Source organism: Prinia subflava, chromosome 1, assembly GCF_021018805.1.
Source record: "Prinia subflava isolate CZ2003 ecotype Zambia chromosome 1, Cam_Psub_1.2, whole genome shotgun sequence".
Classification (NCBI taxonomy): Eukaryota; Metazoa; Chordata; class Aves; order Passeriformes; family Cisticolidae; genus Prinia; species Prinia subflava.
The window spans coordinates 1,027,873-1,051,997 of record NC_086247.1 but is presented as its reverse complement, the minus strand read 5'-3'; the positions used below and the strand labels follow the sequence as shown (position 1 = coordinate 1,051,997).

General features: G+C 51.8%; 4 protein-coding genes across 14 annotated transcripts in view; 1 reads left to right on the top strand and 3 right to left on the bottom strand.

Annotated features, from left to right (window-relative positions):
* The window catches only part of GFUS (GDP-L-fucose synthase), a 120,138-nt gene that overhangs the window by 85,587 nt on the left and 10,426 nt on the right, over positions 1-24,125 (bottom strand). The gene's annotated exons all lie outside the window — the stretch shown is intronic.
* EEF1D (eukaryotic translation elongation factor 1 delta) lies at positions 412-16,090 on the bottom strand. 10 transcript variants are annotated; one of them, XM_063401428.1, is made up of 10 exons: positions 15,328-15,346; positions 14,385-14,439; positions 8,125-8,248; positions 6,327-6,398; positions 3,258-3,323; positions 2,030-2,126; positions 1,837-1,940; positions 1,374-1,610; positions 624-818; positions 412-511 (listed from the first exon to the last, which is right to left on the bottom strand). In XM_063401428.1, exons 2-10 carry the CDS (start codon positions 14,429-14,431, stop codon positions 473-475), a joined length of 981 nt encoding a protein of 326 aa, XP_063257498.1. In that variant the 5' UTR covers positions 14,432-14,439; positions 15,328-15,346; the 3' UTR covers positions 412-472. The 10 variants fall into 10 exon arrangements, with proteins under 10 accessions (XP_063257498.1, XP_063257409.1, XP_063257580.1 ...); XM_063401339.1 differs by having other exon boundaries at positions 3,258-3,326; positions 15,328-15,345; XM_063401510.1 differs by lacking the exon at positions 14,385-14,439 and having other exon boundaries at positions 3,258-3,326; positions 15,328-15,479.
* Positions 16,117-19,996, top strand: TIGD5 (tigger transposable element derived 5). The gene has a single exon (XM_063401097.1). The coding sequence runs from the start codon at positions 16,132-16,134 to the stop codon at positions 17,884-17,886; it is 1,755 nt and encodes a 584-aa protein (XP_063257167.1). The 5' UTR covers positions 16,117-16,131; the 3' UTR covers positions 17,887-19,996.
* On the bottom strand, positions 20,164-24,107 carry PYCR3 (pyrroline-5-carboxylate reductase 3). Of its 2 annotated transcripts, none has more exons than XM_063402072.1 (6): positions 23,988-24,107; positions 22,951-23,015; positions 22,507-22,686; positions 21,563-21,775; positions 21,377-21,469; positions 20,164-20,500 (listed from the first exon to the last, which is right to left on the bottom strand). In XM_063402072.1, exons 1-6 carry the CDS (start codon positions 24,067-24,069, stop codon positions 20,318-20,320), a joined length of 816 nt encoding a protein of 271 aa, XP_063258142.1. In that variant the 5' UTR covers positions 24,070-24,107; the 3' UTR covers positions 20,164-20,317. The 2 variants fall into 2 exon arrangements, with proteins under 2 accessions (XP_063258142.1, XP_063258229.1); XM_063402159.1 differs by having other exon boundaries at positions 21,563-21,715; positions 23,988-24,096.

Here is a 24,125-nt window from a genome sequence, read left to right as displayed (position 1 = left end):
CCTGTCCCCTCACCAGGCCACGCTCAGCTAAAGTGAGCTGGGCAGGGAGTCAGTGGGAAAAGAGGGGTGAAATCCATCCCAAACCAGTAATTCCTGGATGATTCCTCATTCCTGGTTTTCTGTAGGGAGTGCCTGGTGTCCCTAAATCTTGGGAAAGGTGACTGGAAGCACCCTGAGACCTTAATTCCAGCCCCAAAATTCAGGTCCATGTTTCGAGATCTTTCCTTCCATAAGAGATGAGGAAATCATGGAATGGTTTAGGGTGGAAGGGACCTTAAAATATCTCTCATTCCAACCCCCTGCAATGGGCAGGGACACCTTCCACTAGCCCAGGCTGCTCAAATATCCCAAAATCTCCCACCAAATCCCTCTGGAGAAGCTGCACCCGAGGGAAAAACCCACGAGCCAATGTGCACTCCCAATGTTTCTTTATTAATTCCGGGTTCAGAGGAGGGGGATACAGTTTTTCCTTCTAAATCTTGTTAAAAGCAGCAATGTCCACGCTCTGCACCTGGAAGGGGACAAAAGCCGGAGTCATCCAGGTGTTCCCAGGAAAACACACCTGAGGTTAAGCCCCCTCCCACGGGTTCCAGGCCCTTCCCACATCCCATTCCAAGACTTACGTAGTCCTCAAACTTGGTGATCTCCTCCTCCAGGATGTCTGTCCCGACCTTCTCGTCCTCCACCACGCACTGGATCTGCAGTTTCTTGATGCCGTACCCAACTGGGACCAGTTTGGAGGCTCCCCACACCAGCCCGTCCATGTGGATGGAGCGGACGCACTCCTCCATCTTGGCCATGTCGGTCTCGTCGTCCCACTGGAAAAGCGGGAATTGGGAGGGTTTGGGGATTTCCTGGAGCAGCAGCTCCAAGGGGTATCCGGGTGACACCTCTGGGAATGTCACAACTGATCCCAAGTGCCCTTTCTTGGCTGGAGAAGGTTCCAGAAGATCTCAGAGCCACTTCCAGTGCCTCGAGGAGATCCAAGAAAGCTGTAGAGGCACTTTGGACGAGGATGGAGTAACAGGACAAGGGGGAATGGTTTTAAACTGGAATAGGGTGAGATTAGATGGGATATTGGGAAGAAATTCCTTGCTGGGACGCTGGTGAGGCCCTGGAATGGAATTCCTAGACAAGCTGTGGCTGCCCCATCCCTGGGAAATGTCCAAGGCCAGGCTGGAGCAACCTGGGATAGTGGAAAACGTCCCTGCTTATGGAATGAGATGGGATTTAAGGTCCCATCCATCCATCCAAACCCCACATCGCTCCGAGCCCTTATTTGGAATTCCAGACGTGCCACCACCATGAGATGAGAGGGGATTCCCAGCCTCGCTCCCCAGAGCTCCCAAATTCCCAAAAAAAAAGCCACTCACGGGCTTCACATCCAGCAGGATGGAAGACTTGGCTATGAGCCCCGGCTTCTTGGCCTTTTTCTCGGCGTACTGCCGGAGCCGCTCCTCCCGGACCTTGGCAGCTTCCTGGTCTTCCTCCTCGTCATCACTCCCAAAAAGGTCGATGTCATCATCCTCATCCTCCTCAGCAGCAGCTGGCTCGGCTTTCTTGGCCGGGAGCTCCACTTTTTTGGAGGGAACACTGAATGGTTCCACTTTCTTCACCGGATCCAAGGTTTTTTTAGGGGAAAAAACGGGAAAAAAAGATGAACCTGGTGTTGGAGCAGAGCAGCCACAAAGAAGCTCGGGAATGGGAAATCTTCAGTGCTTGGGACACTGAGCAATCCCCACGCTGTGGGATTGATATGGGTTTATCAGAACAGGGCGTTTGTCCACGTGGTTGTAATTCCTAGAGAAAAATTCCAGCTTTTTTTCCAAGGCTCACCTGGGTTGGAGGAACAGCTGAGGGCTGGTGGGAAGTTGAGGATTTCTCCAGAGCGTTCAGGCGGCTTTCCAGCTTGAAAATGGCCATCTGGAGGTCTGCAACAACTGGAAAAAGGAGGGAAATGACCTTAAATTCCTTAAATTCCCAGCTGCACGTCAGGTCTCCAGCCAGAACCAGGAATTCTGCCACTCACCACTGCGGAGGTTCTGGTTTTCCACCTCCAGGTGGGAAATTCGGGACAGGAGCTCATTCTGGTCACCTGCAGGTCCAGAGGAGGTTGTGCTTGAGCTCTGCAACGAGGAAAAACCAGGATGAAATGGAGTTGTTTCCCCTCCTCCCTAAAAATCCGAAGCAAAGCAGAGTCGTGTCTTCAGGGAGGCAGGAAGCTCAGAAGCTGAACTAAAACCAAGGATATTTTCTCTAAATTAGGATAGAAACTAATGGAGCAGCTCTGTAAAATGAAGCATGGACTAAAATCCTGAGGAATTTCAGCTGGCACCAAGGAGCAAAGGATAAAATCACTTTTCCCACTCTCAGACCCCAAAATGCCACTAAAATCACATAAAATTTAAGTAAAATTTCACACCAAGCCCCTTAAAAATCTTGGATTCCCTTGCTCTCCTCTCCCAACTCACTGAGGGATGGGAATGACCTGCCTAAGGTAACACTGGGAAAGCTGGAAAGATCCCAGGAATTCTACACTCCCACCTTCCCCAGCCCAGCCTTTAATTCCTCTCCTAACAATTTTAATCTGCTTTAACACATCCTGAGGGAGTAATTATTCCAGCTCTGACTTCTAATGGATTTTTTTGACAGCATAAAAAAGAACTCTTTTCTTTTTTTAATGTTAAGGAGGTTCCTTATCCATCAATGCCAGGCAGCAAAGGGAAGGAAAATAACAGGATTTGCCCTTGAATTGTCATTTCTAAGTGAAAATAAGAGAGAATAATTTATTCTCTCTCATGACAATGTGGAATCTCAGCAGTCACGTAAGATGGAAAGAGGGAAAAGCAGGGATAAGATGAAGAACATGAGGCACAAGGAAAGGTCTGAATCATGGAATGGTTTTGCTTGGAAGGGATTTTAAGGATCATCCAGGCCAACACGTTCCACTATATCCCAGGCTGCTCCAAGCCCTGTCCAACCTGGCCTTGGACACTTCCAGGGATGAGGCTGGGAAACATCAAAGGGGCAGGAAAAAAATCCCATCTCTGATGCCTCAGCTGTGGATTCAGGCTCAGGAAGGCGAGTGCAGATCCCTGGATACGGAGCTGGGACAACTCCCTGCTGTCAGATCCCATTATCCAGGTTTATCCCAGTGCCAAAGGACAAACCCTGAGGAAGGAGAACTCGCTCCATCCTCATCCCACCAAATCCTCTCCCGGTTTTCCGCAGGCTCCATCCGTGCACGCCTCACTTACAGCGGAGCGTCCCGACTGTTTCTTGGGACGGGCACAAGGAGCTTCCTTGCTCCGAGCAGGCGTCTTCTGCTGCAGGGCGGGAAAAAGTTTGGGAAGATGGGAAAAGGTTTCGGAATTCCAGAGGGAACTCAAGCACGCGGAAGAGCGGCATGCAAGGGAAAGTTATGGAGTGGTGGGAAACAGCACACAAACATCCCCCCAGGAATTCTGGGGTCTTCTCCACGAGCATCTCCGTGTCCGCAGGGAGCTCATGCAGCGCTGTGGGCTCATCACACCATGCCAGCCCTGATGCTCCAAGGATGGAAATCATGGAATTACGGAGGTGGGAAAATCCATCTGAGTCCGACGGTTCCCCCAAAGCCTCCACTGAGCGCGTCCCCAAGTGCCACATCCACAGGGATGTTAAATCCCTCCAGGGATGGGGAGCCCACCTCTGTGCCAGGGCTGGACAGCCCTTTCCATGAGGAATTTCCCTGATATTCCAGCTAAATTTCCCCTCTGGGAGCTTCCTCTCAGCCTCTCCCCTCATTCTCTGGGAGCAGATCCTGATTCCCACTTGGGAATCCTGTCAGGGATTTGTGGAAGTGAGAAAATCCCTCCTGAACCTCATTTTTTTTTTCCAGGCTGAGCCCTCCCAGATCCCACAGGCTGCTCCTGGTGCTCCAGGCCCTTCCCAATCCATTCCCTTCCCTGGAAACACTCCAGCCCCTCAATGTCCTTTTCTTGTCACCAAAACTGATCCCGGGATTGGAGGTGCCCCAGCAGTGCCAGCACAGGGAGAGGAGATTTCTCTTCCCTGTCAATAATTCCTCAAAAAAGAAAAGAGGGAAGAGCATGGGAAGAGCAAGGGATACCTGTCCCAAGCTAAAGCAAGCAAGAGATCTTAACTGGAACCCTTAAGACAATGCAAGGGGCACAACCATGGCCCAAATCCTCAAAAATATGGAAAATTTGCCTTTATGAGACTGTGGGATCTTCCCTGAGGATGCTCCAAGCTTTGGGATTGTGGACATTACACCTCCAACACAGCACACAGAAACCATTCCCTCTTCCAATTCCCAGCTCCACACAAGATCCATGAATTTTATGAGGGATACAAATTCAAAATTCCAAAGGTCGGGAGTTCCCCAGCATCACTTCCCTCCCTTCCTCTGCATTCTTGTATAAAGCCCTCAAATCCTTCATTTTTAAGCCATAATTTTTGTGCTGAACCCACCTCAAAGCTGCAGCCTATCTCAAATATTTTGGATTGCTGAAGTGCTTGGGAAAGCAGGAATTGTGCATAAATTTAATTATCCAAACAAATCAAATCCCTGGGAATTATGAAGGGTACAAAACAGGACTTCAGCTGAACAACTTGGGATATAAACATCTGTTATTCCCTTAAGTTTGAATCCCTAAAATACACTTCAAATATCAGAGACAGTAAAATTTTTCCTCGTGTTCAGGTGCGATTTCCTGTTCTACTTTTCCTGCTTTTCCTCATAATCAAGGAACTCCAGACTCTCATCATATTCCAAGTGCTCATTCCTACATTTTGACACAATCCCAGCCTAAAATTCCCAGCACAAAGGGAAACTCCCATTTTCCCATCTTTTCACAGCCAACTCTTCCCCTGCCACATCCTCAGACCCCTGACAGCAACTCTGGAGGAAGGAAAGACAAAAATCCTGGGATTTTTGGCCTGATTATCCAAGATTAATGATGATCCTTGAGGGATATTCCTATTATTTTTCAGCCACTTGGAAGATCCAACCCCTTTCCCAGGAACAAAAAAAATATCTAGCAGAGGAATTTTTTACATCCAGCACTAATCCCCAAAAACAATTCTCCAAACAATTTATATCCCGAAATTCCTGTTCTGGCTTTGGGCTGTTGCTTTACCAATTCCCTGTTACAGCACCTGGATGATCCAAACTTCTGGGATTCTCTCCCAAAAAAGCTCTTTAACAGGAGTCAGGAAAGAAATTCCTCATCTTTGGCAAAACATTTTGGAAAATGAGAATGAACAGCCCTTCCAGGTGATTTGGGTTGAGATTCCCTGCCCCTTGCCCCAGTTCCAAAAGTTCTTTCCCAAAGGAATTGTTGACCCTGTTTGGGATGCCGGCCTTTATCCATATTTATTTTATAAAATGAGCCAGTTCAGGAAATTTTTTCTTTAAGCTCTTGGCTGACATCCTGATTTTTTATATTTATCTCAAATGTCTGGCTCCTTTCTGTTGGAGAAATATAGAATATTCCCCTTGGGAAAGGGAGAATTCCTCATTGTTCCCTGATACTGGACTGATCAAAGATAGAAACTAAGGGTGCTGAACATTCCAAGAGGGAATTATGAGGCCAAATAATGGATGGCCATTATCCCACTGGAGGGGCAGGAAATCAAGACACCTGGGCTGTATTCCATGGATTTTCCTTCCCCATAAAACCACTCATTAGTATTTTAACTTCCTTTTACAAAAATGAAGATTTTTTTAAATGCCTCTTGTCTGCACTCAGCACAAAAACACCTCCACAAAGTCCATTCCTGAGCTCCTCCAGGATGCTCCAACCTTGGAGCTTGTAGCCAAGCTGAATTCCCTGGATGCAGCAGATGGAAAACACTTTTTTTTTTGGAAAATTCCATCAATTCCATGGAAATTTTTTTGGAAATTTCCACTGGAATTTTTTTTTTCACATCCCCTAAACTGGAAGCAAAACAGGGGAAGAGAAGGTGGCAGCCCAGTGTATCCCAAAAAGGAGCCACACACTCAGCGCGTTGGAACCTGTTGGTTAAGACCCATGGGAACATCCCACCAGAGGGGAAAAAGAAAAAAAAAAGGAAAAAAAAAGAGAAGGAAAAGCCCAAATCAGGGAATTTTAAACCCAAATCCAGTTTTTGGCAGCGCTGCGGGCGAGCAGCGCGTGGGGCGGAGCTGGTGGCACACGGCGCTGCACACCTTGGTCTTCTCCTCTAACTTCCAACCAAGAAGCCAAACGATCTAAGGGATTAGAATTCCATAAAAATAATAATGATAAAAAGAAAAAAAACTGGGATGCAGGCAGCCAGCTGGTGAGAGCTTGGGTACTCACTCCGGCCAGCGATTTCTGGATATTCTCCCTGGCTCTGGCAATGTCGCGGAGGATCGTGCTGGCTCCGTTCTCCTGCAAACAGCGCAGAAAGAACCAAGAGTTTCTTTTTAAAAAAAAAATTATTAAAACATGGGGAAAAAAAAAATTCATCAGGGAAGTTCAGAAAAAATAAAAAAAATATAAAACAACTAAAGGAAGGAAGAGCGAGGGAATTGGGAAAACTGGGAAATGTCCTTTCCGTGATTCGGCGATTTTTGCCGTAAGGATTGGGGCTAAATCGGGCAATCCCTGGTCACGTGTCCAGAAGGATCATCCAGTCAAAGAGCTTTTAAATTCCCTATGATTACCCTGAAAAGTTTGGGAAGCTGCCAGAGGGTTGGAGTGACTCCAGAGCTCCTTAAAAACGCAGCCTCCAGCAGGATTTTTCCATAACATTACCTGAGTTCAGGCAGGAAGTGACAACCCTGACTCTGCTCTATCCAGAGAGGTGGGACCTAGAACACCAGGAATTTTTTCCCTATGCTCCTACCTCAGCCTGGATTTCAAGATTCCCTCCCTGGATATTCCATGATCCATTCACTCCTTGCCTTTCCTAGACTGCAACCCCCACCAGCAAGATCTGAGATGTGAAATTTCCCCCCAAACCCCCAAATCCTGAGTTAAACAGAAAATAAAGGAGAAACAGCCAGGACACATCCAGGTGAGCCCCACTCCCTCTGCTGCTTCCAAGGAGGTTTTCAGGATATTTTTCCATAGGGGAAGTGGCTGATAAATTCCTGAAGGATCTCCAGACATCCTTCAAACCACCTCTCCCAGGCCAAACTCCTTCACTGGAAGCTCCTGATGTGCCTTGAAATAGTTGGACTGTTCCAAGAGGTTTTCACTCCAAAATCTACTTCCAGAACTCATCCAGAGCTCCCAATTTTTTTTTATTCCTCAACTCCCAGGTGCTGTGCCAGCACCTAAGGCAGGATGGGCACCAGGAATAGCTGGAACGTGCCTAGAAGTTTTAATTTCAGCAAAAAGCTTCCCTGTGAACACTTGGAAAGAGGCACTGAACACTCAGCATTCCAAAGGCACGTGCACGGTTAGGAGCAGGAAGAGGTTAGGAAAGCTCTGAACCTCGGAACAGGAATCATTTTGGGATAATATTTATATTAATATATAATATAATATAATTTAAGCTGGAAATATTTCAGCTCAGCAGGATCATGCTTCCCCCTCCACCTTCCCCTCCCCAACTCACCGGTACCACGAACGGAGTCTTCTTCTGGAACACCCGGAATATTTCCAGGAGTACAAAGAGAGGGATAAAAAAATTCCCCCCCTCAAAAAATAAAATCTTTGGAGCTGTGGTGGCTCTGTTTAAACTTTACATTTGTATTCCCTTGGAATATCCCAAAGGAGTGGTCCAAAATGGAAGCAAAGCAGAGTTTTCCCTGGATGAAGGGGGATGCTCTTTGCCAATAAAATTTGGGATTTGGGGGATTTCCAGCTCAAACTGTGCCCCCACGGATCCCAGCAGCCTGGAAAAATTAAGGAAAACTGCTGGAAGCTGGGACTGGTCCACCTGTTAGAAGGGCACCTGATCTCCCAGTTCCTTGGGAATCAAATCCTCCAGATTCCACAGAAAACCGTGGGGGAAGGAAAAAAAAAAAACAAAATGGAAGTTTAGAGAGCTCCAGAGAGATTTGGGAAAAAAAACCCAAAAAACCAGCACTGAGAGCAGAAATCCCACAAACCCCCAGGTGGATCGTGTCCTTTGAATCCCTCTGGAATTCCTGGGATTGGGAATTACCTGCTGGCGGGAGGGGGCGCCCACGGGGCCGTTCATCTGCTCGTAGAACCTTCGCTCGGCGTCGTCGTACTTGTACTTCTCGAACCAGATCTTGTCGTGCAGGAAGTAATCCACAGCCATTTTCCTGGGAAAAGGAGGGGGAAAAATATCCACAAGGAGTGAATTCCTGCAAGGACTGAAGGTTAACAGCTCGCCAGGAGCGGTTTCTCTGTGCCTGCAGCTCGGCTGTGGATTAAAGTGTCCAGGATCCTCTTAAAAGAGCAGGACAGATTAATCACCCACCTGCCTGACCTGAGCATGGAGTGGGGATGGGATGAATCAGCTGATCCAGACTTTATTCCATAAAAAAACCCCTCCAAAGAAACACGAATTTCTAGTTGATGCTAAGGAAAATGTCTTGTGTAGGAAAACAGAAAGGGAATGGAAATCATGGAATGGATTGGGTTGGGAAAGAGCATGAAGATCGTTTAGTTTCAACTCCCTGCCATGGGACACCTTCAGCTATCCCAGGTTGCTCCAAGACTCATCCAACTTTTCCCTGGATACTTCCAGGGATGGGGCATCCATAAGTTCTCTGGGAAATCTTTGAGGAAAAATCAGCAGCACTTGGAAGGGACAGACCTGGCAGTACATGGAAAAACAGCACAAAACACCTCAAATCCTGCTGGGAAGTGGGGAATTTTTATAGAGCAGCTTCCAAAGGTGGATTAAATTCCTAATTTGAAGGGAAACAGAGAACTCAGAAAAGAGGAAGTGCTCTGAATTCCAGGGACAGGGACAGAGGCAGCAGAAGTTTGAGGAGGTGGAGAGCAGAACAAGAAAATCACAACTGGAGCAGGCTCCACAAAGCCTCTCCTTGTCATCCCAATCCCAAGTTTTCCATAAAACTTCCAAAGAAGCCAAAAAACGATTTTCCTGAAGTCAAATCCTTTCTTATCTCATCTACCCACTTGGAAGACACCAGAGGCCACCAGACACAGCAAAATCACTCTCCAAACCCAAATGTCCAGGACCTGCTGGAATTCCAACCAGGATCATTCACAGAACATCCCAAATACAGACAAATTTATCCCACGTTTTCACAGAGACACGTGGATTTTCCCAAATATCCAGTTCTGACCAGCTAAAGAGGAAATGATCCCAAACAGGATCGGGTGAAAGGTATTTAACCCCTAAATCCCTTGACACCAAGATCCTGCAAGCTTTCCAACAAATCCCAACAAAACTCATGGATCAGAAGCGTCAGAAATAAAGACAGACGCTCCAAGAGTTTTTTTTTCCCAGGAATATCTGTCTCTACCTTAGCTCTGCCTTTGGAGAGGATCCAAGGGCATTCCAAAAATCCACAGACTGAATTTTAATTCCCTAAAAAACCAAACTACAGCACACGCTCATGCTAGAGTGATTCCCTAAATTGTATTCCAGTCATTTCCACACCTTCTTCAAGCTGGATCCTGGTCATGATGCTGATTTTGACATGGAATGAGAGGATGGAAAGGAGGATGGTGCTGTATCCACGCAAAAAGGGGGATACCGAGCTCACTTCCCAGCCCTGCCTTTAAACATTCACAGCTCCACACAAACACAGCCTTTATCCATCAGAATTCCTCAGGAGAAGGGGAATTCCTTGAAGGATTTTCCCCACTGCTCCCAGCCCACTGTGATCATCTCCAGGTCCACCCAGTCTTCTCCACATGCAAATTCCTTCCGGCTCAATCCCGACCCGGCTGTTTCTTTCGCACGGGCGTTACCCCCAAACAAATTTCTCCTACTTCATTTCCGGAGCGGGAATGCTCGGAGCAGCTGGATGGGAGGGATTTCCTGCAGCAGATTCCTGGATCCCCGTTTTCTCCGCTGCCCTGGCCGCTTCCAGGGCGAAATACCGGGATTCGGCCCTGTCGTAGGTCACCTTGTTCAGCCACACGGATTCGCTGTCCTTATGCAGGAAAAAGCAGGTGGGGTTTTCCTTGGGAATATCGGGAAGCTGGGGGTTGGCGGCGATTCCAGTTTGCTTCCCGGGGTTGTGGCTCTTGGATGCTTCCGGGCAGCCGCGCTGGGTTTTATCCGAGGGGTGCCCGTCCAACATCTTCTCGTAAAAATTCTTCTCGGCGTCGTCGTAGAGAGGCTTCTCCAGCCACACCTCGGAAGCCAGAACTTCCCAGCTGGAAATCTGCGGCTTCCCGTTGACCGTCTGCTGGTCGGAGCTGGGCAAACTGGGAATGGAGGCCACGGGAATGGCGGGAGCCAAGCCTGGCGTGGCGGGAGTGGGCAAAGCCGTGCCGTAGCCCTCGTCCGGCGTTCCCAGCCTGGAATTCACCCACGCGGATGGGACAGCCAGGACGTCGGGAGGAAGGGAAAGCTGGGATTTCTCCATGAAGACCCTCTCGGCCTTATCGAAGTCAAGCTTGTTGACCCAAACCCCTTGGACGACGTGGTGACAGGCGGCCAGGTTCCCGTGGGAACATGCCGGGAGCATCCTTGCCTTGGGAATATCTTGGCTGGCCTTCGACCTGGCGGCAGCAGGAGATTCCTGAGCCGTTTTCCCAGTCTCGGGTGATTCCCAACTCTGGGAACCCGCTAGTTTTCTCCTGTAGGCGCTCTCGGCGCGGTCGTACAAGGGCTTGTCAAACCACACGCGCTCCGCCGACATTCCCGCCAGGATCGCCTCCAGCTTGGAATCCGGAGCTCTGGGTTTCGGGGAGCGCTTCCGTTTCCGTTGCTTTTTGCCATTCCTGGGTTTTTTCGGGTCCCCCTTGAATTCCCCCTCGATGGAATCTTCGTGGCAGATCCCGTTGACGGCCTCGGGCTCCGGCGCTTCCCGCTCCGGCGCTTCCCGCTCGGCTTCGTCGTTCCGGTGCTTTTCCAGCCAAGCTTTGTCCACGGAGCAGGGATTTTTCCGTGTCCTCATCTTCCCAAAAAAAAAAACACCAGGCAGCATGGAGAGATAAGCACAACAAATGCAGTGGCAGCAGAGCAAAGCAAGGGCATGCAGGAGAATTTTTTTTTAATCTGTTAACATTCCTGGGAAAAAGGGCAAATATTCCATTTATTTCTCACTTTTGGGATCAGTTTGAACTCCCAGGAATTCAGGGCGGCCGAAACCGCCTTCCTCCAAAAATATTCCTGCCAGGAATTCCCCCCATCGTTCAAAATTTTAAGGCACACAGGCAGGAAAAATCCCCACAGGATTTTGTTCAAATCCTTGGGATTTATGGGATATTATTCCAAGTTAGTGGATTAGTCATTAATTATTTGTTATTTATTCTCAATTAGGAAAAATTTGGGGAAAATTTGCCTTAATTTTTGAGGTTTTGGCAGTTGCTGTTTACTCCTGGTTGGGTTTCCCTTATAAAAGGCAGCTACTGAAAAACTGGGATTTAATTTTGGGATAAAAGTCAAGTTATTGGCAAATTAAACTTTTCCAGGAGCTGGGAATCTCGTGCTTAATTCAATAATTAATTAATAAAAATTGACCTGTGGCAGGTTGCCAAATAAAATTCCCAGACAGACGAAATATCCTCAAGGGTTTGTAATTCCAAGAATTCCTGCAAGATTTTGGAAGCCTGAAGTCCAAGGCTTAACTTTAAATTTAAATTTAATTTTAAATTTATTGCTTTGAATTTCAATTTTAAATTTATTGCTTTGAATGTAAAATTTAATTTAAAATTCACACATAAATCCCTTTTTTTGGGTTTTGAGTATTTCCATTTGAATTTATATATTAATAAATTAAACTTTTGCCTTTAAACATTTAAATTTATACAGTGTAAAATATTATTTAGATTCCTGTTAGACAAATTATTAGGAATGCAAAAGGAGATTTTTTTTTCCTGGAGTTGGGAAGCTTCGATTCAGCTAAAAATGCTTAAAAATTGAGTTTTCAATTCAGGATTTAAAGAAAAGAAATCAAAATTGAAGTTTCTTTTGACTTTTGGAATTTACGTTTTCCTCTTATTTTATGGAGCAATAAATTCTTATTAGAACCTTTACGTGGAAATAAATACAGTAAATAAATGAGTAAAATAATAAAAAATTTGTAGGATTTTGCACAAAAAAAATCCTAAAATGTTTTTTAAACTAAATTTAAAATTTTAAATTTTTAAACTAAATTTATAAATTCTTTTTCCCTTATTATTTAATCTATTTTTAAGTGATTTTGCTCCAGTTTTTAAGCAGCTCCAAGCCCTGGAATTGCAGCACTTAAGGTGATTTATGGAGTAGGAATTCCACAGGAATTCCAGAATGAGGAACACCCAGGAGATTTCCTCCAATTGACAGAGCTGAAATTAATTTTAGAAACCCTTTAAAAATAATTATTTCCAAGAAAACTCTGCAGTAATTTGGCTAATAAATATCCCACCAGTGCCGACATTCCCGGATTTTCCAGAATTCCCAAAAAAACACACAACAATTAGAAGGTACTTACTTTTTTTGCTCCTATGACAGCATTAAAAAAAAGCAGGATAAAATTAGAGAAAAATTCCGATTTCTGTAGGTGCAGCAGCTTCTCAGCCAAATCATTTATTTAATAATTAATGGCTTAACTAATTAACACATTTAATGAAGTTTGGAGCCGATGAACTTTCCAGAACTCCATGACATTCGTGAACAGCACAGAGAAAGAGTTTATTTGCATTTTAATAACAAGGAAAGGAACATTATTGTGATGTTATCCAAAAGGATTTTCCCATCCCAGCAGCCTGAGAATTCCCAAGCTGCCATCCCAGTCCTGGCATGTGTTGATGCAAGTCAGGATCCCAATTTTGGGGTGATTCCAAACATTCCTTCAGCATCTTTTTGCTTCCAAACCAAGCAGCCAAACCTTATGTTCAGTCCTGAAAAACTTCAAATTTCTTAGAAAATAAAGTTTCTAAACAAGGAAAAATATGAAAAAATGTCATTTCTCTTCTGTGTCCATCAGTTCTCCTGGAAGAACCTGGGAAAAAGGGATTTGAATCGCACAAACCATCACCTTGCAACATTTTTCACCCAAAATTCCATTTTTACCCCCTCAAACACAAAGTTTTAGGATTAAAAGCCACACAGTGGCATTGGGAATGTTCTCCACTGGGATAAGTCACACTCCAGAAATTCAAGATGAGTTCAAGAACCATCAGGGAAATCAAAATATTAACACTTGTATCTAATATTCTAATTATTTAAAACTAGCTCTTTTGTCGGTTTCATTCTCTGAAATTGGCTCTTCCCAAATTCCTGCTGGTTTTGTTCCCTAAAATTGGCTCTTCCCTAAGTCAGACCTTTATCAACACCTCTGCTGTGAGACCAAGCTCCACATTCCAGGGAAACACCACAATTCCCATCTTTGATCACCTAAAAGCACAACTTTCAGCTCCAGGCTGAAAATTCCTAATGAGATAATCACAGATACGGGAAATGAGCAGGAGGGAAAGAGTGGGAATGTGTCACCTTCAGGAGAAATAAGGGAAAAAAGAGTTAGGAATGAAGAGCTCAGGTGAGGAAAAATCCTCCCTGAAGGTCAGGGAGAAATGGGACACACCAGGAAAAGGAAAGAATTACAGCAAAAGAGCTCAGAAAAGGGAATTTCTCATCCCTAAGGATTGTGATCATCGGGATCCAAATCAATTCCAAATCATCAGTGACCTGGATGCGACAGAACAAATCCATACGGGATTTCTGGAACGCCGATGCAGCAGCCTCAGCAAGTTTAGTTGGGGATCTAATCCTTCAAAAACCCCACGGAGCACAACAGCAGGCTCTGCCCGTTCCCAAAATAGTTTGGAAATGGATCCCTCCCTCCTGAGCATCGAGATCAAAACAAAATAAAAAAAAAAGGGAGAGGACAAACCCCACGAAGGTGACGGAAATTTGGGAACAGTACAAGGAAAGGGGCAGGTGAGATAAGCAGAGTGCAGGTGCACTGAGAGCTGATTTTCCAGGTTTCCCAGCTGCAGGATAAGTTTGGAAAGGCAGCCAAGGGGGTTGGGATGTGGGATGGATCGGCTGCTCCGTGCCAGGACACGACAGCAGCTCCAGTTTCCCTTTGCACAAAGTGACTGGACAAAAAAAATCCCAGGAATGGGGGGAGGAGCAGAGCACCTGGAGATGAGTGGGATCCCGAAATTTCCGCCCCCACCAGGGCAGGAATAACATGGATCCCTTTCCCCACCTACCCAAACCAGATTTGAACAGGTGAGGCATAGGAATATTCCCAAAAAACAGGGAATATGTCCCTGTGGAAAACCACAAAGGTTTAGGAAGACCCCCCATGCACCCCTTACCTGTAACAGAGAATTCCTAAATCCTGGGAAAGGGACCCCAAAGACATGGAGAATCCTAAAAAAAAACCCTTCCCTGAGCCTGGAAGGGGGAAAGGGATCTCCCAAATAATGAGGGGATCCCCCAAATCCTCTTTTTTGGAGTGTGAGGGGAGGAGAGACCCCAGAGGGATTGTGGAGGAGGCTTTCACATGCCCCTTCCCAGAACTTTTAAGGGAAAAGGAACCTAAAACATTGAGAGTGGGGAGTGTCACCACAATATTCCCTGGGATTTTGAGTGGGAAAAGTAATTCCAAGAAACAAGGGCATCCCCAAATCCTTTCCTTCAGAACTCTTCGGGACTCCCATGACCTCCTTTCCAGACCTACTAAGGTAAATGGGACCGAAAATATGGGGAAAGGGGAGTCACACCAGCACTCCCTAGGATTCTAAGCATGGAAAAGTTATCCTAAAAACCACGAGCACCCCAAATCCCCTCCCTCAGGACTCTGGGGGAATGGAATGGACCCTAAAGACAATGGAAGAATCCCCCCAAACTCCCTTTTCTGGGCCTTTAACAGGGCGAGAGGCCCCCACATACAAGGAAGGGTGCAAAACTCCCCTCTTCCCACCACTGTGAGGGAAGGAGCCCCATTCCCTATGGGAGGACCCCCAAATCCCTCCTTCCACAGGAAAAGTACCCTAAAGAGAATAAAACGGGTAACCACAACCTCCTCCTTGGGGATTCTGAGGCGATAAAAAAACCCTACACACCCTGAAGGGCCTCCTGAGCCCCTCCTCCCTAAATATCACGAGGGGATCCCCCACCTCCCGCCCTAGAGGGGTAAAGGACGCTCTGGAGACCCCCGAAACTGCCACTACCGAGGCTCAGGGGGAGGGATAAAGGACCCTAAGTAGGGGCATAAGGATTGCTAGGGGCTGCAAGGGGCTGGACACCAGGACTCACCGGCAGCGCTGACCCCTCAAGGCCCCACCGCTCCCTTTGGCCGCCGCCGGGTTAGAGGGAGGTGGCGCGCGACGCGCGGGGGGTTATGGGGGAGGCGCGTACCACACGTGGCGCGCGGGGGGGTGGCGAAGGGGGTGCGCTGTTGGGAGATAACGTGTGACAAGCACAGCGCGGGGCCTGTCCCCCCCACAATAAAAGGGACACGTGGAACATCACGGGGGGGTGGAAGCGGGATGCGCGAACCACCCCCCCCGTAACTATTAGGATGCGCAGCCCCCCCTTTTCGTTTTCAAGTTGGATTCGTCCTCGTAGCTCCTCAAGTGCCAGTGGGTTGTACCACTCTGCCAAAAGGGGGATGCGCTACCTCGCTGCTTCTCCCACGGTACTTCCCTGCCTCCCTCGGGATGATCCTCTGTATTTTACGGAGGGAGTTAAGGAAGGAGGAGGCCCCGCGCTGTGCGTGCGCAGCGCTGTCTCCCTTCGCGCATCCCTTCTCCCTCCCTTTAAAGCCAAGTGGAACAGCTCAAGGGGGAAAGCGACGTGAGAAGGGGGGCAGCGGGGTGGTACTGTCCCCTTTTCGCAGAGTGGTACAACCCAAAGGCGCTGATGGAGATGGGAGGACGAATCCAACTTGGCAAGGAAAAGGGGGGGACGAGCGGCGCAACTTAGTGGCCGTGGTGGGGTGCGCGCATGCGGGGGACCGGAGCGGAGACAAAGGCGCCGCCGCCCCCCCCCCCACCCCATCCCCGCATCCCTCCCCGGTTATAACGCGCCCCCCATTCCCATGGACGTGGGGGTCGCTCCATGCCCGGGGGGGAGCCGGAGGAGGGCGGGGGAATGGCGGGAGGGCGGCGGGCAGGAGGAGGAGGAGGAGGAGGCAGCAGCGCATCACCCGGGGGGGTGTCGGTGAAGATGTCGCTTCGCCGCGCCTACTCCATCAAGGACAAGCTCCAGGCTATCGAGAGGGTGAAGAAGGGCGAGCGCCAGGCGTCGGTGTGCCGCGCTTTCGGGGTGCCGGGAGGCACGCTCCGGGGCTGGCTGAAGGACGAGGCGAAGCTCCGCTGGTTCCTGGAGCAGCTCGGCGGCGAGGTGGGCACCCAGCGCAAGAAGATGCGCTTGGCCAACGAGGAGGAGATCGACCGCGCCGTCTACGCCTGGTTCCTCGCCCTGCGCCAGCACGGCGTGCCGCTCTCCGGACCCCTCATCCAGGCGCAGGCGGAAGCCTTCGCCCGGCAGATCTACGGGCCTGAATGCACCTTCAAGGCCAGCCACGGCTGGTTCTGGCGCTGGCAGAAGCGCCACGGCATCTCCAGCCAACGCATCTACGGCGAGGGCGGCCTCCCCGCCGAGCCCGAGCGTGCCCCGGCCGCCCGCGCCGAGGTCCTGCCCGACGCCGGCGGCTACGGGGACGAGCAGATCTACAACGCCAACATCACCAGGCTCTTCTGGAAGCTTCTTCCCGGCGCTGGAATCGCGGCGAGGCGTCCGGCCCGCGGCGAGCGCGTCACGGTGCTGCTGGCCGCCAACCTGACCGGCTCCCACAAACTCAAGCCCTTGGTGGTTGGGAGTCTCCGTGATCCCGCCAGCCTCCGGCATCACAACCAGGAGAAATTCCCGGCTTGCTACCGCTACAGCCCCGAGGCCCGGCTGGCGCCAGCGCTTCTGCGGGCTTGGTTTTTTGAGGACTTCGTGCCGGGGGTCAAGCGGTACCTGCGGCGCAGCTGCCTGCAGCAGAAGGCCGTGCTGCTGCTCAGCTCCGCTCCGTCCCGCTCCTCATCGGGGGCTGAGGATCCCTCACCGCTCCAGACTCCGGACGGCTCCATCCGCGCCCTCTTCCTCTCCAAGGGTCCCTCCGGGAGCGGCGTGGCCGGAGCGGGAGGCCGAATCCCGGCACCGCTGGAGCAAGGGGTGGTGTCGGCCTTCAAGCAGCTCTACAAGCGGGAGTTGCTGCGCTTGGCCGTGTCCTGCGGCGGCCCCGGCGGCCCCGCGGACTTCGTGCGGTCCTTCCTCCTCAAGGACATGTTGTACCTGGCTGGCCTCTCCTGGGACCTCATCCCGCCCGGATCCATCGAGAAGTGCTGGCTGCTGGGGCTGCGCGCCGCCTTCGAGCCCCAGCCCGGCGAGGAGGAGCACGGGGACACCGCGGGAGGGGAGGAAGGCGGGGGGGACAGCAAGGTCTTCAGTGACCTGACCCACCTGGCCGCCTTGGCCTTCAAGCGCCTGGCTCCCGAGGAAGTGTCTGACTGGCTCCACCTGGATGATGCAGCTCCAGGCGCGGAGGAGGATGATGAAGGCGAGGATGACGCCGAGGAGGAAGGCGCCGAGGGCTGCGGAGCGGAGGAGGATGAGGAGGAGGAAGCAGCTGGTGGCAAAAGGGGTGGGGAAGGAGGGGATCCTTTGCTGCCCACGGCTGGGGAAGCCATCCGGGGTCTGGAGACGGCGCTGCGCTGGCTGGAGGGACAGGACCCCCGGGAAGTGGGGCCGCTGAGGCTGGTGCAGCTGCGCTCCCTCATCTCCATGGCCCAGCGGCTGCGCCGCGGCCACAGCCCCCAGTCTTAGGGCAGTGGTAACCCCCATTTTTTGGCTACCAACCACCCCTGGTTGGCCACAGAGCTGGGGACACCCCGGTTGTCCCAGGGAGGTGGCGGTGGAGGTGCCACTCACCCCCCTGTGACCGTGACTCGCTGGGGATCGGGAAGCCCAGATGCTTGTGGGTCACAATTTAGGGGATTTTTTTGTGTGACAGCTCGAATTCCAGGGTTGTTCCTTACCTAAATATATTTAGGAGGTGCTATTTTTTACATCCCTCATGGCCCCTGGTTGCTGGCACTGCCAGAAAGGGGGTGGGTGCACCCCTCAAATTGCCCAGTTCTGCCAATTCCGTGGGGAGAAGGGGCGAGGGAAGGACCTCAGCATCCCTGGGATAATGGGGGATGTTGCTCTGTTACTCTGAGATGTAACACTGAAGTGTTTCACTGAAAAATCCCCAAATCCCAGAGCGTGGCTGAGGTGGGCAGGGACCACTCCCAAGGTGCTGCAGGAGAAATATTCCACCTTGGAAGAGGCTGGTGACGCCCTTCCCACTGCCAAAACAGAATCCTGTTAAACCAGGATGGTTTGGGGCTGGTTTAAGACATTTTCCTCCAGGCACTGGGTTGGGAAAGGGACACTTGGGTGGCATCCCAAGAGAGAGTCACCGTCATTCCCATGGGAACACCTGGACCACAGAGACCTGCTGAACCAGGGACCATCACCTGAGCACCCTCAAGGAGCTGAAGGCTCCAGGGATGGGGGTTGAGGTGCTCCCCAAGGGGTTTTTGGGGTGGCCAGGGCCGGAGGATGCATCTGAGCGGGTTGAGGTTGGAGCAGGGAAGGCTCCCAGCACCAAATCGGAATATTGGGGGCATCTGATAGGAATTTAGGAGTTCCTCACCTGATCTGGATGAAATTTTAGGGTGTTTAGTCGAATTATTGGAAGAGGGAAATTAAATGAACTCCTCAGTGCTGCCGTGCCCCCGTGTCAGCGGGCAGGTGGGGGTTTTTACTTGTTGGGTCTTTGTCTCCTCGCTGCAGAGTTTATGGAAATAAAATGGATTTTTATTCCCACGTGAATTATCGTCTGTGAACTGTCACGTGGAGCCATCCCAGAGGGATTTTGGGTGGCACCAGGGGGAACTTCATGGGGTTGTGTCCTCTCAGTGTGGCCTTCTCCACACCAATAGGGTATAATCATGTAAAACCACGTTTCTGTTTATTTTTATCACTTTTTGCACCAAAATCACCCCATGAGAAGATTTTGGACCTTGGGGTGTGGCTCATTTCAAACAGGAGTTTGTGAATGAAAGGAGGGTTCAGTTGTGTGACAAAAATGTTGCAAAGATCAGCAGAAGGTGCTGGGCTGGAGGTCTGTGAGTGGTTTGGGGAGGGTGAAAATATCAAATCATGGAATGGTTTGGGTTGGAAGGGACCTGCAAGGCCATCAAATTCCAGCCCTCTGCTGTGGTCAGGGCCACCTTACCCTACCCCAGGTTGCTCCAAGCTCAGTCCAGCCTGGCCTTGGACACTTCCAGGAATGGAGAAGCCACAGCATCTCTGGGAATTCCATTCCATTTCCTCACCACCCTCCCAAGCAGGAATTCTTTCCCAATATCCCATCTAACCCTGTCCTCTGGCAGTGGGAAGCCATTCCCTCTTGTCCTGGCACTCCAGGCCCTTATCCAAAGTCAGGGCTCAGCATCCAGATATTCCCACCAGTGACGTTTTGCCAAGAAAAAAACCTTTTCATCCTCAAAGCAGTTCCCAAATCATGGCTAATTGCATCCATGCAGGTGCCAGGAGGCAAACAGAGCTTAATTGGGGCATTGAAAAGGCTCAGATCCTCTCCTGATGGGCAAGTTTGAGTTTCTACCGCTCAATATTCCCGGAGCTGGGAGCAGATCAGGGTTTCCATCCCATTCCCTGGTACCAGGGTGGGATCGTGGTGCAGATTTTTTGGCTGGTTGAGCTCTTGCCCGTAGTTCTGGAATGTGGGCAGCATCCTCATGGATGTGGCTCTGACCACAGGGATGCAGCCGTTCTCCCAGCCCCAGCAGGCTTAAATTGGGATCACCTCATTCCCAAAAGTCTCTCCCCAGTGCCACACATCCCACACCAGCTTCATCCTTGGTGACCTTGGTGGCAGCACCACCCCCAGTGAGCACAGAGCCAGGGTGGCACCAGCTCCATCCCTGGAAATCACGGATGTCACCTCCCCACGGAATTGACCCCGTGGTGGCTTCCACAGCCCTCCAGGACCACAGGGACCACAAAAACCCACACCCCCATTGCTCTGGCCACGTTTATTTGGTTCCAGCCCCGCAGAGGTCACACATGCCCACACCACCTCCCACCCTCTCCCAGGCTCTCCTGAAGACATCAGGACCCCCCTTACTCCTCAGAGGAGCTCTCTTTGGTCCCCATCACCCCTCCTGTCCCAGAAGGGGTTCGTCCACTAGTCCTTGGCCATGTCACACGCCCGGTTGGTGGCCGCCTCCACGGCATCCATGACGGTGGCCCGGAGCGCTCCCTTCTCCAGCTGGTGCAGGGCGTAGATCGTGGTGCCCCCGGGCGTGCAGACGTCCCCCCGCAGCTTTGCCGGGTGCTCCCCCGTCTCCAGCAGCATCTTCGCCGCGCCCTACGGGACACCAGGACACCAAGAAGGTGAGATTTGGGACCTCCCAAATTCCCCTCCTGTTGCCATGAGTTTTCCCAGTTTTCTGAGCGTTCATGTTAAAGTGGAAGTTTTCACTTCTCACACTCTGTTCACGCAAACAAGAGGTTGTTTTTTGTGAACACTGTCATTGTTTCTGCATTCTTCTTGATGAGAGGAGTGTTGGTTGACAGTCTGTTTGACCAATGTGGTTGAGAGGTGGGAATTCCAGCCTCCAATCCACAATCAAAGTATATAATGGGATGAAATAAATAAATCAGGGGTTTCTGCCCCTGCTCGGATTTCTCCAAAGTGTCTGTGTGGTCATTTCAGTGTGGCAAATGGCTTCTCCTCCCCTTGTCCTTTTCCCTTCTCCTCTTGTCCTTTCCCTTGTCCTTTCCCTTTCCCTTGTATTTTCCCTTGTCCTTTCCCTTTCCCTTGTATTTTCCCTTGTATTTTCCCTTGTCCTTTCCCTGTCCCTTTCCCTTTCCCTTTCCCTTTCCCTTTCCCTTTCCCTTTCCCTTTCCCTATCCCTTTCCCTGTCCCTTTCCCTTTCCCTTTCCCTTTCCCTTTCCCTTTCCCTTGTCCTTTGCCTTTCCCTTTCCCTTTCCCTTTCCCTTTCCCTTTCCCTTTCCCTTTCCCTTTCCCTTTCCCTTTCCCTCCCCGTGGTTGGATGGCATCACCATCCCCACCCCCGCCATGGCGAGGGGCTGTCCCACCACCATGCCCTTCACCCTTCCAGTGGCCTCGTTTTTGCTTCCAAGAGGAGAAACCGAGGCAGAGCGGCCTCCAGCACCTCCTCCCGATGGATTTTGTGGAGCCCAGGGGCAGGAGGGAAGGGAAGCGATCCCAAGGACTCACCAGCAGCGTCTGCGCCGCGATCCTGCTGGCCAAGGCGCCCGGCATTCCCATCTTCACCGCGCCCTCGGCCAGCGCCTCGGCGAACAGGTACACCTGGGGAGAGGGGAGCACCCACGGGGTGAATTTGGGGACCAAGGGGGACACCCCAAACCCCAGGGCAGCGTCCCCCCCGTCCCGCTGGCTCACGTAGGCCACGCCGCTGCCGCTGAGCCCGGTGTGGATGTCGATGTAGGACTCGGGGACCTCCTCGCAGAGGCCGCAGGAGGACAGGAGGCCCTTGAGGAGCGCGGCTTCCTCGTCACCCGCGTTGACGCCCCTGGAGAAGACCATGGCCCCTGCCTGCACCACGCAGGGCAGGTTGGGCATGATCCGCAGCACTTTGGTCCAGGGCGGGAGGAGCTGGGGAAAGACGGGGATGGGAGAAGGGGTGCCAGCCCCGGGAAGGACCCAAGGGTGACCGGAGGCACCGGTGGGTGTCATCCGTCAGGCTGGCGGAGAAGTGAGGAGCACAGGGAGGGAGCTGGAGGTGCAGCCAGGTGGGTCCTGCATGGGCCTGGGTGCAAATGGAGGAGGAAGAGGAGGAAAGGAGGAAGAGGAGAATGAGAGGTGAATAAGAAGGAAGAGAAAAAGGAGGAGGGGAAAGGAGGAGGGGAAAGGGAAAGGGAAAGGGAAAGGGAAAGGGAAAGGGAAAGGGAAAGGGAAAGGGAAAGGGAAAGGGAAAGGGAAAGGGAAAGGGGAAAGGACAAGGGGAGGAGAAGAGAAAAGGAAGAGGACAAGGATGAGGACAAGGGAAAAGGAGGAGGATGCGGACAAGGAAAAATGAGGAGAGAAGAAAGAGGAGGTGGAAGAAGAGGAAGAGGAGGAGGAAAAGAAGGAGGAGGAGAAGGAAGAGGAGAAGGACGAAGAGGAAAAAGGGGAGAAGGAGAAGGAGAGAAGAAGGAGGGGAAGAAGGGGAAGCAGAAGGAAAAGGAGAGGAGGAGCAGAGGAGAAGGAGAAGGAGAAGGAGAAGGAGAAGGAGAAGGAGAAGGAGAAGGAGAAGGAGAAGGAGAAGGAGAAGGAGAAGGAGAAGGAGAAGGAGAAGGAGAAGGAGAAGGAGAAGGAGAAGGAGGAGAAAGAAGGAGAAGTCTCACCCGCTGCAGTGTCTGGATGGTGATGCCGGCCACCAGTGACACGACGATGTGGTGGGACCCCACAGCAGGGCGGATCTCCTCCAGGACCCCCGGCAGGATGTGGGGTTTGGTGGCCAGGAAGACCAGGGTGCTCCTGTGCACCACTTCCAGGTTGCAGTGCGTGGTCCGGCAGCCAAGCTCCTGTCCGGGGACAGGGAGAGGGATCACAGCCCAGCACCCCCAAAAACAGCATCCCAAAACCAGGACCCCCCCTGGTAACAGCACGTCCAGAGGCAGGGACACGGCCTGGGGACCTGCTCTGGTCACAAAGCCACCAAGGCTCTGCCTGGATCTCACCCAGACCTCGGAAGGATGAGCCAAATCCCAGTGTGGGGGGGAAAGGGTGCTCTGGCCCCCAAAAGTGAGGGGCACCCCAACATCTGCCACCCCCATGGCCCCACTCACCCTCCAAGCATCCAGGTTTTTGTCCGAGGGAGCGCTGGCCAGGATGTTGCTGGCTGGAACCTTCCCTTGGGGGACACAGGGAATGGGGTGAGTGGCCAGGGTGGCCCCAGGGTTGGGGGACACCCCGGCACAGCCCAGGCACCCCCATTTCCACTGGGATGTGATTCCTCCAATGCCAGCACCACCCCACAGGGTGACATGGGGCAAAGGGGGATGGGTCCTGCAGTGACAGGGTGTCAGGGTGCAGTGACAATGGAGGTGGCCCTAATGGGCAGGGCTGTCCCCACACTGTGCTATGGGACAGGGACAATGTGGGGAGCCCACACGGGGAGCAGGGACAGGGCTGTGCCCTCACTATCTGCAGGACAGGGCTGTCAGGAACAGAGGCAGGACAGGGCTGTCACAACGTCCCCACACTGATCTGGGGGACAGGGGGCACACAGAGGGCAGAGGTCCTGGGGAGAGCAGGGACCTTGGGGAGGGGTGCAGAGAAGGGCTGTCCCCATGTCCCCACGCCGATCTGGGGAACAGCGACCCTGGAGGACTGGGATAGGACAGGGCTGTCCCCATGTCCCCGCACTAATCTGTAGGACAGGGACACCAGGGAAGAGCGGCAGGAAGGGGCTGTCCCCATGTCCCTCCAGTGCAGGACAGGAACCCGGGGAAGGGCTGGGACCTTGGGAACAGGCCAAGGTCCGGCTGTCCCCACGTCCCTCCAATGGAGCGCTGGGACCTGGGGAAGGGCTGGGACCTTGGGAACGGGCCAGGACAGGGTTGTCCCCACGTCCCTGCACCGGAGGACAGGGACCCGAGGACGAGCTGGGACTTTGGGAACGGGCCAGGACGCGACTGTCCCCATGTCCCTCCACTAGACAACACGGAAGGGAGAGCAGGGAGCGTCCAAACCAGCGCTGTCCCCGTGTCCCCCACACATCCCCGCGCCACAGGGACACCGGGAAGGCGCCGCACCGGGACTGTCCGCATGTCCCCTCCCCTGCCCGTGTGTCGGGACCCTCCGGCCGCCGCCCATGCCGTACCTGCCTGCAGCAGCCCCCGCACCAGCCCCCCGGCCATGCGCCCGGCGCCCACGAACCCGACCCACAGCTCGGACGTCTCCATCGCTGGGCGAGGCCACGCCCCCAGAGCCGCACCCCCGGCGCTGATTGGTTCCTCTC

Excerpts from the sequence above, each read along its gene's own strand:
- EEF1D (XM_063401191.1), bottom strand. The coding sequence starts at position 11,032 with ATGAGGACACGGAAAAATCCCTGCTCCGTGGACAAAGCTTGGCTGGAA.
- TIGD5 (XM_063401097.1), top strand. The coding sequence starts at position 16,132 with ATGCCCGGGGGGGAGCCGGAGGAGGGCGGGGGAATGGCGGGAGGGCGG.
- PYCR3 (XM_063402072.1), bottom strand. The coding sequence starts at position 24,069 with ATGGAGACGTCCGAGCTGTGGGTCGGGTTCGTGGGCGCCGGGCGCATG. Across the intron at positions 22,687-22,950 it reads AAAACCTGGATGCTTGGAGG|GAGCTTGGCTGCCGGACCAC; the intron begins GTGAGTGGGGCC and ends GTCCCCGGACAG. Across the intron at positions 20,501-21,376 it reads TCGCGGCGCAGACGCTGCTG|GGCGCGGCGAAGATGCTGCT; the intron begins GTGAGTCCTTGG and ends GGTGTCCCGTAG.